Source organism: Canis lupus, chromosome 36, assembly GCF_003254725.2.
Source record: "Canis lupus dingo isolate Sandy chromosome 36, ASM325472v2, whole genome shotgun sequence".
Classification (NCBI taxonomy): domain Eukaryota; kingdom Metazoa; phylum Chordata; class Mammalia; order Carnivora; family Canidae; genus Canis; species Canis lupus.
Genome location: NC_064278.1, coordinates 18660790 through 18677935, shown reverse-complemented (window position 1 = coordinate 18677935; position 17146 = coordinate 18660790). Strand labels below are relative to the sequence as shown.

The 17146-nt window shown below is 37.6% G+C and overlaps 1 protein-coding gene across 3 annotated transcripts in view; it reads left to right on the top strand.

Annotated features, from left to right (window-relative positions):
- The window catches only part of GPR155 (G protein-coupled receptor 155), a 43544-nt gene extending 26680 nt beyond the window's left edge, over positions 1-16864 (top strand). For 2 of the 3 annotated variants that reach the window (XM_025460231.3, XM_025460232.3), the window contains exons 11-16: positions 2043-2147; positions 6897-7033; positions 9095-9190; positions 11125-11189; positions 12466-12603; positions 14932-16864. In XM_025460231.3, the coding sequence (XP_025316016.3) occupies positions 2043-2147; positions 6897-7033; positions 9095-9190; positions 11125-11189; positions 12466-12603; positions 14932-15223 (833 nt within the window). In that variant the 3' untranslated portion in view covers positions 15224-16864. Of the gene's footprint in view, positions 1-2042; positions 2148-6896; positions 7034-9094; positions 9191-11124; positions 11190-12465; positions 12604-14878 lie in introns of all 3 variants that reach the window. The other variant, XM_025460233.3, reaches the window with a different exon arrangement.
- Positions 16865-17146: the final 282 nt, after the last annotated feature.

Below are 17146 nucleotides of genomic sequence, written 5' to 3'. Positions count from 1 at the left end.
CTGCAGTGTTTCTGTTTTCCTCTCCTCACATCTCACTGTTTTATAATTGCTTTTATTTTATTTTTTTATTTTTTAAAGATTTTATTTATGTATTCATGAGAGACACAGAGAGAGGCAGAGATATAGGCAGAGGGAGAAGCAGGCTCCCTGTGGGAAGCCCGATGTGGGTCTGGATCCCAGGACCAGGACCCCAGGGTCACAACCTGAGCCGAAGGCAGTTGCTCAACCACTGAGCCACCCAGGTGCCCCACATCAGTCTTATTTTCAGTGTTCAGTAATATTTGTTAAATGGATGGGCAGATGCCTGGAAGCTACCCTGCAAATTGCCATAGCAAAGTACTTGTTTATATCCCTACTGACCCATGTTGCTAGGGGGGAAGATCTGTGTGGTTATTCTCCTTCCTCAAATCCTGCTCTCTTCTGCTTCACTAGTAGTGTTAACATGTAACACATTTGATGTCCAGCCTGGCCTCCCCAAATCTCTTTCCAAAATAGTTGACTCACCTCTATCCCTTGCTACACATTTGTCAGAGACCCATGACTTGTGCATGTTATAAGTATGGAATTATGATTGAAAGGGAAATTAACCTATTTTTTTTTTTGAAATTAACCTATTTTAATATGAGATCAAAAGTTTATTTATAGAAGAAAAAGCTAACAGGCTAGTTATTTATCCCTCTTATGTTAGAAGATAAAAACTGCCATAGCACTTCTCATGGTGGCTGTAATCATGTGTGTGTGTGTATTCACATGCATGCCCTGTATGTATGTCATCGGAATGCGCTGGCTTCATATCTGTTTTCTGAACAATTTCATCTTAGCTGAATTAAGTCTTCCAAGTTTCTGAAGATAGGTGGGCTGAGCCAGATGATCTCTGTATTTTCTTTTCTATCATTCTGTGGTTCCATTTTAACCTTGAGATGGTGTCATTATCTTAAATTTAGTAAGACACTTGTAATAGCTTATTATAGGTTATAATTTTTATACTTTGAAATCTTTTTCTGTTAAGAACACTGCTGAAGATTTAAATCATATTATCAATGAAAGTTTCAGCCTAGGCATTATTCCTTTCTCTGTAGCATATTAAATTTCAATACAGTTTATCACTGAAGTTATTATTCTATTAGAGTCCATGTCAAAAAAAAAAAAAAAAGCAACCAGAATCCATGTCGAGGAGTATCATGTCTTATATGTGTGAAATGTTTAAAGGACACTGAATGCATTCTCTGACTATGTAGAGGAATAACTGCAGCTTTATAGCAGATGTCTCAGTGCGACTTCTGTAAACCAATCTACCTATAAAAGCAGAGAGAGATTTTTAGCAGTATATATTTGAAAAGACAAAAGAATAGAATTTTCTGTACTGCATTTTCTAGACTAGCAAGAAACACTTTCTTGAAAGAGGCAAGTCTTGGGCTGAACAAAAAGGAAGCAAGGATTTCAAAGAATTAACAAGAGTGGGAATCCCACGCATGTCTAACTAAGTCTGCAGACCCAAAGAGGCATGGGATTCGTGGAGGACACTAAAGAATTGTCCTGAAAGAAGAGAGAGGCCTTGTTGGATAGTTGGGGTGGTTGGATAGGGAGAGAGGAGCCAAGTCCTTGAGAGCTTTCGAGTTCAGGCCAAGGAGTTTGAATTAACTACAGTAAACAATAGAGCATTAATGCATGTTTTTAAGGAGTGATGAAATAAAACCCATATTTGAAGAAAGTGTTCAAATTCTTAGTTCTCAAAGCACAGTGGTAACTAGCATGAATAAAAACACTCTTCCTTGTCTCATGCAATGAGGAGACAATACATAAAGGAGCCGGTCCTTTGTCTGCTGCTCTTTAAATGTTAGCTTCCGTGTAAACACATGTAAAATCTTCTCAATAGGCATCATGTAAAAACATTCCCATTGTGACAGCATGGGAAATTTGTGTGTGTGTATGAGTGGGTTGGTTGTTTGGTTTGGTTTGAGGTTGTTTTGTTTGGCATCTCTTGAAGTTGTCTGTTTTGTTGTGGTTGGGCCTTAATCTCCTATGTTGTTTCATTTATATAGGTTGCTGCTCCTGCTCCATGGGAAATGGCGGATTACACTGCCAATCCACCGAGCCAGTAGCAAACACAAGCACCAGTGGGCTTGTGACTCCTTCATTTGAGAAAAGTAAGTGCCTCCAGGCTATGAGGATGGGCCAGAGGAACAGAAGATTCCTCTCCTTATACCTTAAAAGAGTTCAGCTTAGGATTTCATTGAAGCTGCAGTGCTTATGTATTCTCAAATAAGATAGGGAAAAGTGCTACTAAGATAACAATTGTGCATAGAGTACTCCTTTTAAAAACTAAAGTTAAAAAAAAATAAAAAATAAAAAATAAAGTTCAGGGAACCTGGGTGGCTCAGTTAAATATCTGACTCTTGATCTCAGCTCGAGTATTAGTGTCAGGGTTATGAGTTCAAACCCTGAGTTGGGCTCCATACTGGACATGGAGCCTACTTAAAATAATAATAATGATAATAATAATAAAATAGAGTAATTGGTACTATTAAACACATATTTTCCAATAGATTTAACCCATGTGGTAATTCTGAGAAGTTTGCCTCAAACACCATTCTTTTAGGTTTTTTTCTTATTTTAGCAGCTGAGACTTTTCCCCCAATCATTTCCCCCAGGGCCAGAACCAATTGGTGCTTAATTATATTTTGAATTTATATATTTTAAATATATTCTTTCATATAAAACAAGAAAAAACGTTGAAAGTAATAACCTTTGACATATAGGGTAAGAGACTGAATTACATTTGTGGTCTGAATTTCAGGTTATCTGTTTATTTGACCTAGAATTGGTACGTGACATTATATTAGTGTAAGGTATATAACATAAAAATTCAATATTTGTAAACATTACACAATGATCACCACAATAAGTCTAGTTGCCATCCGTGACCATACAATTGACCCCCTTTACTCTTTTCACCCTCCCCCTCCCCCCTTCTCTGATAACCGCCTTGCCCTAGCTCTTGGTTGTCTCTAGACCCTTTGTGATTATCTAAGTAGCCTGATTTTTTTCTTGATAGTTCCAGTTTTTGGGAGTGTGTTAGGGCCCATCCAAAGGGAGGGACCTAGATTCAGGCTGACTGGGAAGCCAGATCCTCAGGCAGCAGCTTTTAAAGTACATAAATATATACAATCCTGCTGGACCGTGGTCCTAGACCCTGCTGACCTCTAGGCCAGGAGATCTGAAGGTATCCCCTGGGTGACAATTGCCAAGAATCGGGGCTTCAGACAAGTGTAAACGATCCTTTCTGGAAGATACCAGTGAGCTGCAACAAGGCCCGGGTTGGGGTGGGGTGCGCACAGTTGGTGCCTCCCTGCCTGCATCCTCTGAGAGTGCTTCTGTAGCCTGTAGAGGTGGGGAAAGCCTGCAGCTCATCCCTCAGGTTAAAGCTCCTGGACAATTAAATGGGTCATTTTCATGGGCACCCTGGGCGTATACTTCAGTTTGCTATCTGTGTATTGCCCAGGGTATGGTATCCTGTCCAGAACTATCTTCCCAGTTGTTACAGACAGTGGAGCCCAGAAGCCCAAGCCTCCTCGGCCACCAGAACCAGGCAGTAGAGTGTCCTCCATGTGGACTGAGTTCACCCACCAGCTTTAGCAAGGTTGTGAGAAGAGTGTTGGGTGTGGGGCATGCCTGTCCAGTGAAAGAGCATTCGGGGCAGGGCACACCTGCAATTTTAGCAAGGCTGGAGAAGAGCTTTCTGGGATGGACATGCCTTGGTTTTAGCCCTGTTACATTTGCATACACCTGCCTGCCCCAGCAAGGGAGAGGGAGAGTGCAACAATTGGCACTCTCCAGCAGCTCCCCCTGCAAGGAAAAGTCCAGTGAATCTTTAAGATTAGCACTTGAATCTCCTTCACATATAATCCAGTCACCTCTCAAACTGCTGCCTGCCTTTTTGCTGCTTCCCCAGACGGGTGAGTCCACACATGAGCCCTCAAAAGGAGTATCTCAGATCCCCATAGCCCTGGGGTCCCCTGGACGTAAGCCCCATGTTTCCAAAGCCAGACTTTTTTGGGGCCTCATCTGTCTGGTGCAGGTCCCAAGGCTTGGGTGCCTGATGTGGAGCACAAGCCCCTCACTCCCCAGAGAGTTCTAGGCCTGTCAGATCCTTCCCTATCGTGTGTCACTGCGCCCAGAGTGAGCTTTGTGGTGGGACGGCATTTCTGCCTTTCCTACCTGGCTCCATGTGGCCATTTTTCCCGTTGTTGTGGAGGAAGCTGTTCAGCCAGTTTTCAGTTCTTTTTAGGTGGGAGTGATTCCATATATAGTGGTGGGTTTGGTGTGTCTGAGGGAGATGAGTTCAGGGTCTTCCTGCGTCGCCATCTCAGACCATCCTCATGCACACACCAGTGGAACTCAAATTATTTAAAACAACTGAACACACTTATATGAAATTGCAATGTACTTTAGTTGATTATGCTCATTTGTAATCAGGTTAGAAAGGGAAACCCCTGAAAGTCATCTTCATGATAAAGCATATGTCAACTGTATTGTTGCCAAGGCATTTCATTTTTATATACGAAATGTGAGGATTATGAAAACGAAGTATGCAAATCACTTAGCACAGTGTGGGGAATACGTAGTAAATGCTCATTAAACATGCAGTTGCAGTAGTAGTGGTGTTATCAGTCAAACAGGGTTTATATTTGGCTGCTATCTGCTAAGAATGAATCTTGAATAGTGGAATTCACATTTCTGTAGAAAGAAGTGAAAATATATCAGATGTTGGGCCTTCACTGACTTTCTGCTGGGAAACCCCATTTGGCATTCAGTTAAACTGCCTTTCACTTTTTGTATGCCACTGTCCTGAACTAATGTTTCTTTACATCAAAATTCCCAAGGATTTCCTCCTTATGTTTTCTCCCTACACAGTGCACCTAACAGGAAAGTCTGTCGACAAATTCAATATGTAATTTAATATTTTTTTCTCTGAAAATTATGTTATGCTTTTCTTATCTGTCATTTTCTTAATGAGCAATGCTGATTTCTGAAAATTCTTCTATAGGAGCTTCTTAGATTTTCTGATCCTATTTTGCAAAAATTATGAAGATGAAATCCATATACAAAGAAAGCCATTGTATATGGACTTCATTTACTCACATAACTTAGTGTCATTCCTAAGCCTAAAATAAAGACAGGCTGAAGGGAATCAAACCATGAATAAGTGAGAATTTTTAGAATTTAGCAATATAATTAATTCCTCATCCTCAAAACACTGGCACAGCACAAAGGCAACATCAATATGCAATGTGTGAAAAAGGCAAATGAAAGATAATAAGATGTATTTTTATCCATTTTTGTAATATCTGTACACAGTTTTTTAAGGCTGGATTTATTATACATGTACTCATTGAACTTTTCTACACCAAAATATATACAAATAATTTTTATTGAGGTAGGATCACACTACAGAGACAGTTTGGCAGCCTGCTTTCTTTTCACTTAGCAGCACTGCACACCCCCCATGCCGTTAGCCGTCATGTTACACCATGGTTAATGACAGCATATGTCCTTTTCTGGAAAGCAACTCTCAGAAATACAAACTTTTATTGTTACCTTAAGGGCTGAGACCTATAAAATTGTAATTTTCATCTTTTACTTTTTAAAGTCAGACTGTACGTTAAACTAGACATCCATTTGGTAAAAAATGTTTGCCCCCTGCTTTTGAGGCTATATATGTTGTGGAGCTGAGGCGGGAGAATGAAGGTTTCTCGGGAGAGGCCCCTCCCATCTACTCCAGGCCAGAGAAGGCTCATTCATACCTGTGATTTGGACTTGGTTCTGCGTGTGAACAGAATGGTGTATAATAGCTTTTATTTGATTTCTTGAAGGTCTTTTTTTTTTTTTTTTAAGATTTTATTTATTTATTCATGAGACACAGAGAGAGACAGGCAGAGACACAGGCAGAGGGAGAAGCAGGCTCCATGCAGGGAGCCCGACATGGGACTCAATCCCAGGACTCCAGGATCGGGCCCTGGACCAAAGGTGGCGCTAAACCACTGAGCCACCCAGGCTGCCCTTGAAGGCCTTTTCTAAGGCAGATTTTAAACTCTTTAATGAAAGGCAGCGGGGAGTAGTAAATTTGTGTTACAGTTGGCCAAACTGGGGTATCTGTGACCAGTATGTAGATTTGTTATAGATGAAACATGAGATATTAATTTAGTTTTTAAAAAAGAAATTAAGGGCAGCCCGGGTGGCTCAGTGGTTTAGCACCGCCTTCAGCCCAGGGCCTGATCCTGGAGACCCGGGATCGAGTCCCATGTCGGGCTCCCTGCATGGAGCCTGCTTCTCCCTCTGCCTGTGTCTCTGCCTCTCTCTCTCCCTGTATCTCTCGTGAATAAATAAATAAAATCTTAAAAAATAATAATAAAAATAAAAAAGAAATTAAGATATATATATTTGTAATATATAGTTAATGGCTATAATAACAGCTAATGGCATGAGGGAAGTACCCAGTGTTGGTAAGTTAAAAAAAAAAAAAAAAAAGACTGCCAAATTGTCTCTGTAATATGATCCTACTTTAATAAAAAGTATTTGTGTATATCTTGGTGTGGAAAAATTCTATAAGCATATATAGTAAACACGGTCTTAAAAAAAAATATATATATATATATTGAATAGTGTAGAAGGGAACTATTGCATCCTACTTGTATTTTTTCAGATGAAAACACTTGACAAGTAGAACTCTTGTGAGACCACAGGAAGGAGCCTTCCTCAGATTTCATCTAAAATAATATACTGATGCTGAGCTGAATGTGCATATGTGCTGGTTTTGCTTAGAAAGTCATTATAAATTTAAAATGCATTCAAATAAAAAGCTCTGATTACAAATTGTTGTACTTACTGTCTTATAGATGATCATTGTGTGAGTCGCTGTAACTCCCAGAGCTGCATGTTAGTCCAGGAAGAGGAACAGTATCTACAGAGTGGAGACCAGCAACTGACTCGACATGTGTTGCTGTGTTTACTTCTCATTATTGGCCTGTTTGCTGTAAATGTTTCTTCTGATTTTTGTTTTAGGGCCATTTCCTTAAATGTTTGGCAAAGATTTGATTCAAGCATCTGGGAGAAACTTGGTTGCTGCTTCCGGGGTGGGGGTGGGGGGTGGCAACTAGGCCAACCTGAATCCTGATCTTGAGCTGTTCTGAGGAGAAAAGGGAATGAAGAGGGACACCTGGGTGGCTCAGTGATTGAGCTTCTGCCTTTGGTTCGGGTCGTGACCTCAGGGTTCTGGATGGAGTCCCACATCCTGCTTCTCCCTCTACCTATGTCTCTGCCTTCCTCTCTGTGTGTCTCATGAATAAATAAGTTAAATATTTAAAAAGAGAAGAGGGAATGAAGAATTCACAGCACTCTGTTGCCTAGCTGCCCCAATAGCCTATTTTGCTTAGAGTCACTTACTTGCTCTATTTTCTGAACCTAGAATTTGGTAAGACCAGGTATCTCCACACCATGCGCAGAGCCGCTTATTCAAACGTATTCCTTCTGTGACTGACCTTGGTAGATAAATGCCCACGTGGTCTCACAGAAGATATTCCTCAGATAAATACACTTTTTTTTAAATTTTTATTTATTTATGATAGGCACACAGTGAGAGAGAGAGAGGCAGAGACACAGGCAGAGGGAGAAGCAGGCTCCATGCACCGGGAGCCCGACGTGGGATTCGATCCCGGATCTCCAGGATCGCGCCCTGGGCCAAAGGCAGGCGCCAAACCGCTGCGCCACCCAGGGATCCCAGATAAATACACTTTTAAAAAGAATTTTTCATTTTGAAAATAACACAACCACTTCATACAATAGATAGTTATAAAATTGCTGCCTTCTATTTTAAATACATTTTTCATGGTTCTAATTGTCATACAGATTGATACCCTGTTTTGTCACTTATGTCATCCATTTTCGTGTTGCTTGCTACATAGTCGTTCATAACTGTTACTTTAAATGGCTCCTCAATAAACTATAGAGGAGATACATTATAATTTACTCAACCACTTTCTAATGGATGATTATTCCTAGTTTTTCAAAATGCTTAAATAAACATCTCCATGCAATATTTCCATATGATAGATTCTCAAAGTTGGGAAATCTGGATCAAAGAGTATAAATATTTCTGTGCCTTTGGATGCATTCTACTAAATTGTTTTCTGAAGGAGTAGTATAGGTTTGTAAAAGTACTCTCACCAGCACTGAACATTATAAATTTTAAAATTTGATGATTTTATTTATTTTTTTGAAAAGATTTATTTATTCATGAGAGACACAGAGAGAGAGAGAAAGAGAGGCAGAGACACAGGCAGAGGGAGAAGCAGGCTCCATGCAGGGAGCCCGATATGGGACTCGATCCCAAGTCTCCAGGATCACACCCCGGACTGCAGGCAGAGCTAAACCGCTGTGCCACCAGGGCTGCCCAAAATTTGATAATTTTATAAGTGAAATATAGCACTTTATTTTTCCAATGCATTTCCCTGATTACGGGGTTTTTTTAAAATTAGTTTTATGTCCTCTTTTGTGAATTATCAGTTATTATTATATAATTCTTTGAGATGGTTCAGGTGTAACTTGCCTAGAGATGGGAGATAGGCCAAATAACCTATAAAGGAACTTTTTTACATGGGGATGCTCGTTACATAGAATACTATCAACCAGCACCATTTTAACTGCTATTTAAGAACAAAAATCAAAAAGTAAGAAATGCTGCCAAGAACTGCTGCTTAGTGATGTGATTGTTTTCATTGTGTAGAACTAATTTTAAAATCAGTCCTGTCTTAGGCTAGTCGGCAGTCCTGATGTATTATGTAAGCTTCTGTATTATGGCGCATGTCTTCTTGCTTCAAGTCTGATCAAATTAATTGCTGTTTGAATGACATCTGTCAAAAGGAGAGGTTGAAACCTCTTGTTCAAAAGACAAAGCCTCCATATTCTCTCGGTGTTTTTCCTTTTAGTCTTTTTCTGCCTAATTATTAAGCAGATAAGTTATTGTACTGTGTTCTGGGTAGAGAGAAATGATTTAGCTAGCTTCATTTTAAAACACTATTTTCACCTTCCTTCCCAGAATCTTTCCAGTTGTTTATGGTGGCTATTCAACCAAGAACCTGGAAGACTCTATGTCGAGTTACAGTTTTTCTGTGCTGTGTTTAACTTTGGCCAGGTATTTATTTCCTGGGAATTTTGAGAGCTTTTTTATTTTCCTGGATGGGCTGTTTGGGGGGGTAGCTGTGCGGATCTTGTTGTTTTCTTTTGAATCAAAAGGGTTTAGTTGGTTTGCCAGCTGCTAGCGTGACAGCTGACAGCTGTTGGTCTCCCTGTTGGCTCAAGTCATCAGAATGCACACGGAGTGTTTCAGTCAGAAATACCAAGTCGTTTTTTGCTTTGGTTTTAAAATAAAGAGTGATTATTTAAGCAGGGACAAGATGTTCCCGCTTCTTTTTAAACTTTGTGATAGTCTTAAGAAGTCACTTTGGGAAAAAGACCTACCTTCTCTGAGCCTTTGGTTTAGTCACTTAAATTGAACATCATTTCATTTCAGTGTTTCTTGGACAACAGGTACTTAAATCATTTTTAGAAAATCATGTGGTAGATAAATAAATTTTGGCCAAGGATTGAAGTTACCATACCTTGAGGGCCTCCTATTATATGCCAGCCATTATTAAGCATTTTACATTAGTCATCTTACTTAAACATTGCAAGAATACTTACAAAGTAGACGTTATCATTCTCATGTTTAAAAATTAGAAACTAAAATTCCATGAAAATCTAATAGAATAGGTGCTGTTGTTTTAATGTCACTATTAAAATGGATATTTAAGGATAAGTGATGTTTTATGTATTGGGAAGATATTTTTCTGTGTAAAGTTCAAATTATGATTTTGTTTGCAATCTTTACTTTTTAATTAGGGAATATTAGTCCCCAGATTAAGTATCAGGTTGAAAAAAATACTGTGTTTGAAATCACTGGTTTTAATAATTGAGTCAGTTAATATTTAACAGTAAACACTCCTACACATTGTACCCTAACATTAATTTCTTGAACTATTTCCAGTTTGTTTTACCATTATTGTGGGAGCAAAATGACTATGTCCAGATAGAGAAGTGACCTATTATTACAGGTAGACTTGAGTATCCCAAAGCTACTTGATGCCCACCTCAGTTTGTGATTCTGTATAAAATACTAGGTTGAAAACTCATAGTCTGACTCAGCATTTTGTATTCAGGAAAGACACTCCAGGCTGAGTCACCTCAAGACTGGGACTGAGAAAGCTTCACAAAGAAGCTCATGCCAGGAATGTTGCATTTGAAATGATGCCCCATGACTAATGCCCTAAATATTTCAAGAGAGAGAGAGAGAGAGAAATAAAATCCTCCCCCACAACCACATCCCATATAGGTATTATAGTAAGATCATTCCTTTTTGGTTGTTTCTAGTTTGGGTGAAGAAAGGTAGATCCTTCATGCAATATATTACGTTGCCCATCCCACTTCCCACCAACCTGCATTTAGATCCTTTTCCCATTGAGCCTGACAAATGGCAGTTCCCAACCTCCTGCCCCCCCAAGCTGTCCCAGTTGTCCCAATCTCTGGGTGACTTCTGATGCCAGTTTGCTTCATCACCCCTAAATCCTTCAAACCCTTTCCCTAAGCACCTATCCAATTTCATCTCACATAAAGTTTGTTCAGTTACTTCATTATAATCAGATACTATATAATTCTATAATTTCTGAAGTGTTAACAGAAAAATAATAAATACTTAAGTACAATAGAAGGTAACATCTTTTTTAAAAGGGAAAAAAAGACAAAGGTCATAAATATTTTCATTTTTCTTCAATAAGCTAACATGCAGATGTGGTCGCTCAATACTGGTTTAAACCAGTTATCCAACATAATTAGTAGAATAGGTGACTGGAAAAAGGCAGCCAAATATCATATTGCCTCCAGGCACTAAACTTTTAGAAGGTCTGCTTTGTGTGTTCCATTTAAAATATTGTTCTAATCACTATGGGTTTACTAAATATGGTGGCTTCCATAATCTCGCAGTCTTAACATTCTAGTGTTGAATTCATAACTGCAACTTTTCTTCTTCCATAGGGATTTATTTCCTTTGGCATCTTTGGATTGGACAAACATTTAATCATTCTGCCTTTCAAAAGAAGGTAAATTTAGTTTTGAAATAAATCTATATCTGTCAAGGCAATAATGTCAAGGCCATTCTAGCCATTCTAGTAAGATACTGATATTTTTAAACCTTTAGTAACTGCTAGGAGACCACAGAAAGCTTAAACTAAACACTACAGAAAGGTTATATGTTGATTCACATATTTGTTGTAAATAATTGCAGAGAAAATATTGGAAGAACTCTTAAAAATTCAACATTGTCATTTGCATTTTAACAAAAATTGATGGATGCAGACTTCTATCTATCCCATTAACTACATAAAGCAAAATGACCCTGAAAGTGTATTTAGAAATGGAAATAGTAGATGGTGTGCCCCCAAAGGCCTATATTTGACAATATAGGTTCTCCCTTGACAGTAGGATTTCTCTATCAAACTGACAATTTATAGAAAACTCAAGTTCTCTCCTTTCTAAATTTTTGTTTTTTATATGCTTGGTAAAGAGTTTCTTTGGATTCAGATTAGGAATTTCTTTATAATAATAATGATAGTGTGAATATAAAAATGAAGTGAGAATTCTCCAACTTGGGAGTGGCAGGAAGGGGGGCACAAATATTTGTATATCCTCATTTGTTTTCAAAGTCAAAATTAGTAGAAATGAGAAATGCTAATGGAACTTATCGAACCAGGTATATAAAAAGTGCCCAGTATTTGGTCACTCTTCTTTCTCCTCCTTCTTCTTTTTTGTCATCAACATCATCACATTATAAAGATATACTTGCTGGGTCATAATCACTTCATTAAGGAGGAAAAGTGTAATAGGAAAGTCACTAAACTTAGTTATCAGCTTCATAATGTTGATCAGATAAAATAGTCAACACATCTATTGTCTGAGCTGGAAGAAACAGAATTCTGCTGTATTCCAGATCCCAGTATTGGTCTCTGTGGTACTGAAATTGGAAAATGATTAAATAAAATACTTGATCTCTGTGAGTTATTTTTGCAACTTAAAACAGTAGAATGTAGAACAAGAAAAGAACTTCATTTGTTGGCAGAAACTGAAATGGATCAAATATGTCAGGAAGGTTTATAAAATGTTCAAATCTCCTACCCCACCTCACCTTACCCCCACCCTACCTGCTTGGACCAGGAAACCAAGGGCAGGTTATGTCTTTGCTTTCGAGATTAAAAATATCTGGATGTTGTAGATGGTAGCTTTGGAAAACACATGTTGATGGGGGTAATAGGCAAGAAGGGGTTTTCTCTCCGTGTTTTCCTTTCCTTAAAAGTGGTATCCATAAATTTTGATTTTTAGACTTGAATTCCTATGGAATAATAAAGAGACAGCAGAAAACAGGGGTTCTCCTGTTCCTGAGGAAATAAAAATGACCTGTCAACAGTTTATCCATTATCACCGTGACCTCTGTATCCGAAACATTGTCAAGGAAAGAAGGTAAGTACAATTTCCAGATAATTATATTTTAGATATTAATTTTGGTTTGTAACAGGCTGAGTAATGTGGTTGTAACTAACTGCATGGTTGTTATTTTCAGTAGCACTTTTACATGTAAAAGTTAAAATAGCTTTATAGTTTAAGAAATAACATATATAAGATTTTTACACTTTCTAAATGTTATATAACTTCCAATATCCATATAAAATGTGAAAACTAATTTAGAATGAACCAAAATGTAGTAAAATATTAACATTCACTTTATGTTGGCCATCACAAAACTATGAGAGACACTGGATTTAGGGTGGCTTTCTATTCTCCTGTCTCCTAGCGGTACATTATTTCATATTATTAATTACATTGTCAAGAAAATGAAATGAAATTTCTGTCTTTTAATTACTTCTGCTGCTTATTTTCCCTTTCAAGTCCTAATCTTCAGTCTATGACATCATATTTATTCTTCTAATTCTCAAGATACAGAACATGCAGCAGGAAATGAATGAATCAGTGCCATGATGTTTGGTTGTCATAAAAGAGGGAAAAAAAACATTAAAAAAACCAAATACTTTTATGTCTATAACTGCAGATTTGAAAATTTATGAAGATTACCATTTAGGATGATATATTTACACATTTTATGCCAGTATATTTTATTATAACCAAAAGGTAGCCTGGAACAGCTAGTGGAAAGGGGACTCACTGGTTGGGCACCGAAACTAGGAGCCAGCCCCTGAGTTTGCCACATATTAGCTACATGACATTGGGGCAGTTCAATTCTCTAAACCTTAGTTTTCCTCTTCTTTAAAATTAGATAACCTGTCCTTGAATCAGATGGCAAAACCTACATAATAGGCCCAGCTCAGGTTCTGGTAAACTATGAAGGAAAGCTTCTTACCCTTAAAGAGCCAAAGTTCCATCTATGGATAGTTTCAACAATTTACAATTGTTTTTTGAAATTAAGAAAGGCCCCCTGTGATCACCTGCTGTCAGAAGCATGGCTCTTGCGCTCTGCAGGGCTGCCAGTGGGCCTCAGTCCTGGATGGCTGAACGGGCGCTGGCTGGCAGTGGTGCTCTGCATCCTATATGGCGGCACATTCTCTGCCACTCGGCACAGTCCCATGGGCTGTGATTGCAGCTGCCTGGTCAGTCAGCAGGAAGCAATATTATTCAATTGGTGTCTGGGATATAAGGTGTTGGGCCATAAATTAAAAATCAACAAGCAGGAAGAAGGATCAGACATAGGTTGTAATGTTCATTCAGGCTTTCTGTTCAAAGTGATAGAGTTTGTAGTTGCAAAACATAAATTAAGACATCTTATTACTAAGCAAAACACTGATGTTAAAATATATTGATTTATGTACTTGAGAAGATTTTTCATGTATATTAACCTCTTTTCTAATTTTTATATGAAATGCTGTATTCATTGGTGGTTAAATGTTCTAAAATTTTTGTCGCCTATTTCTCATTTCATCTTGATTTTCATCCGCTGTTTTCCTGTTGTCAAGCACTTCAGGTGTTACAGCTTGACTAATGCTTGTGGACAGATTCATGTTGTCTCTTACATATTTGTATGAAAATGTACAGACTTCATGTAATTGGTTCTTTTACATTTCTCTTCCCTTTGTTTATTTGTTGATATGTGAGGAACCCCACATTTGCATTAGGAAGACAGATTTTAAATTTTAAATTATCAAGAAATAGATTCATCATCAAAGTACATTTTAAAGACCTTAGATTTGTAGCAAGACAGATCACACTTATTCTTTCCTTACTTCCTAATGCAGCAAATTCTTGACAAATACATCAGTAGGATTGTTTTGCTGCTGAAGGCAAGAAGAAAGACTATTTGTGGGCACTGTGAGAAACAGAAAATAATGATGTTCAATTTGAGTAGTTTAGTAAAAATAATTACTTCCTAAGAGCTTGTAAAAAATATTATTTAATGTTCCTAAGACAATTAAATTACTTATTATACCTATGAATATAATATAAAATAAATAATATCCAGCTGTCTACAGAATGGATCTGAGCATAAAAGGCCAGCTACTATAAAAAGAATGCTTCTTTGTAGATGCACTTACATCATTTTTTTTTACATGTTTCTGTTTTCACAAGCATTATTGGCATATTTTATTTTTTTCTGGTGGATCTTTCTAGGGTCAGGTGAGTTTAACAGACCCTTTATATCAGAAAAGTTTCATTCCTGCCACACTTTTAACTGTCATGCTGTGTTTCCCTGTCTCCTGTTTTTCCTTGCTTGTCCTCTATCATGCAGTGCTCATACCAGGTTTACAGAACATATGGGTGAATCATTCCTTTGACATACAGGTGTGGTGCAAAGACATCTACTGGGACTTTCTGTGGCTGTGACCTGGTGAACTGGCTCATTGAAGTCGGCCTTGCGTCTGACCGTGGTGAAGCTGTGATATATGGAGATAGACTGGTGCAAGGGGGAGTCATCCAACATATTACCAATGAGTATGAATTTCGGGATGAATACTTGTTTTATAGATTTCTTCAAAAGAGTCCTGAGCAGAGTCCTCCTGCTATTAATGCCAACACTCCCCCACAGGAAAGATATAAAGAGATTGAGCATTCATCTCCATCCCCTAAGACCTAAATGATGAAGGAGACAACCCTGGGCCATATTCTAGCCCCAGGTCTGTTTCTTATTAGTTGAGTGACCTTGGGCAAATCACAACATCTCTGAGCATCAGTTGCCTCTTCTGTAAAATTTGATGAGATGTGTTCCTACCCCATGCTAACATTTTGTGATTTCATGTGTATGGAAAACACACAGGAAAACTGACTTAGGAAAAAAGAGAAAACCAAGTCAAAATGTAAAGTCCTAATAAATGTAATAATTACTATAAACTAATTATGCCAACATTTTAAGACATTGCTCCCTGCACCTGTTTGCTATAATTTCAAAGTCAACATCCAACATATTGCTTTAAACTGCCAAATTTGGCAAGTATACTGCTAGCAGGAAATGGACCTTAAATTATGACAACTTTGCACTTATTGATAGCACCTCCTGAAAAAGAATTTTAATGATTCTGATAAAAGACCTTCTTACTCTATTTTCCTGTTTTCTTAACAAATAGTAATTAAAAACTAGAGGCAATATTTTTTTAAAGTTTATCTTTTCTTGCTTTTCTAGCCAAAGTACTAATCTGTGCCACAGGAGGCAAATAAGAACCACCATAAATATTATCTCCAAAATCCCTCAACAGAAGTATAATTTTAACTTTTGTACTAAAAATAATTTCAGCAGTTTTGTTTAAATTTTAGCAAGAATATTATTGTCATATATCAATTCTGGTATTTGCACAAAGCATCACAGTGCAGAAGCATAGCCCTATTAATTTCCTGCAGTTAAAAAGAAAAAAACTATATAGTTCAAGTTGATTAAAAAATTCTAAACCTAACATCCAACTTTTACACCTAGAATTTAGTCTTTTTAAGTATCCATGTATAAAAATCTATAAACTTGAAAATTATTCAGTGTTGCCCTCATGTAAGCTTTATCTTCAGTAAATTAAAAAGAGATCTATTCACATGACCTTTGAACCTCTACTTAATTTTATTAGGTGTCAGTGCTGGTTTAACTTATTTAAAACATGTTTTAAGTATTTATTTTTCTCATACTTTTAATGTGTCATGGAAAAGCCATTTAGAAAATGATTTATAAAGTTAAATCATTGCCCTTTTAATGAAACAAATAGATAATTTTTTTAAAAACCTGCATGGAAGCCTAGTGTATTTAACAAGCAAATTACACTTTATTGTGTAGTATTAACCTGTACCAACTTCATGTTATGATGAGGGAATGGGGATGTTTTTCAGCAGAACTGTCTTGCTGCAAGACCTTTTTTTTTTTACATGACCACATTATAACTTTCAGATTGCTCAGGAGTAAGCAAAACGCTTCATTGTTATAGCAGGAGACTTTTATAGTCACAGAAATGCAGATATTAATTCACATGCATGCAGGCAACTCAAACTGGAGAATTTGTTTTGTGAACAAGTTATACTACACATGTTCAGTTATTTGCATGAAGGGAATAAGCAGCATCTTTTTCCACAGAAAACACTAAGAGAAAACCCTGGATCTGAATGATCTGAGGTTTCAGATAAACAAAGGCTTTTAAGGGATGTTTTTAGGATTACGGATATGCTAATTTTATTAAATGAAAATATTTGTAACTTTTACTCTGACAAAGCAAGTTTCTCAATAAAATGCCTATTTTAACTTGCATTGGCAACATCTTTTCTTTGAGTAAACTGAAAAATGCAGAAGCCATCATAGAGGTCTTTTCTATGTTTTCTAAGTTTACATGTTTTGTTTTGTTTTGTTTAATATTTTATTTAGGGCACCTGGGTGGCTCAGTGGGTAAAGCATCTACCTTTGGCTCAGGTCATGATCCCAGGGTCTTGGGATTGAGTCCTGTATCGGTCTCCCTGCTCCACGGGGAGTCTGCTTGCTTCTCCCTCTGTCCCTCCTCCTGCTTGTCCTCTCTCTCTTTAAGATTTTATTTAT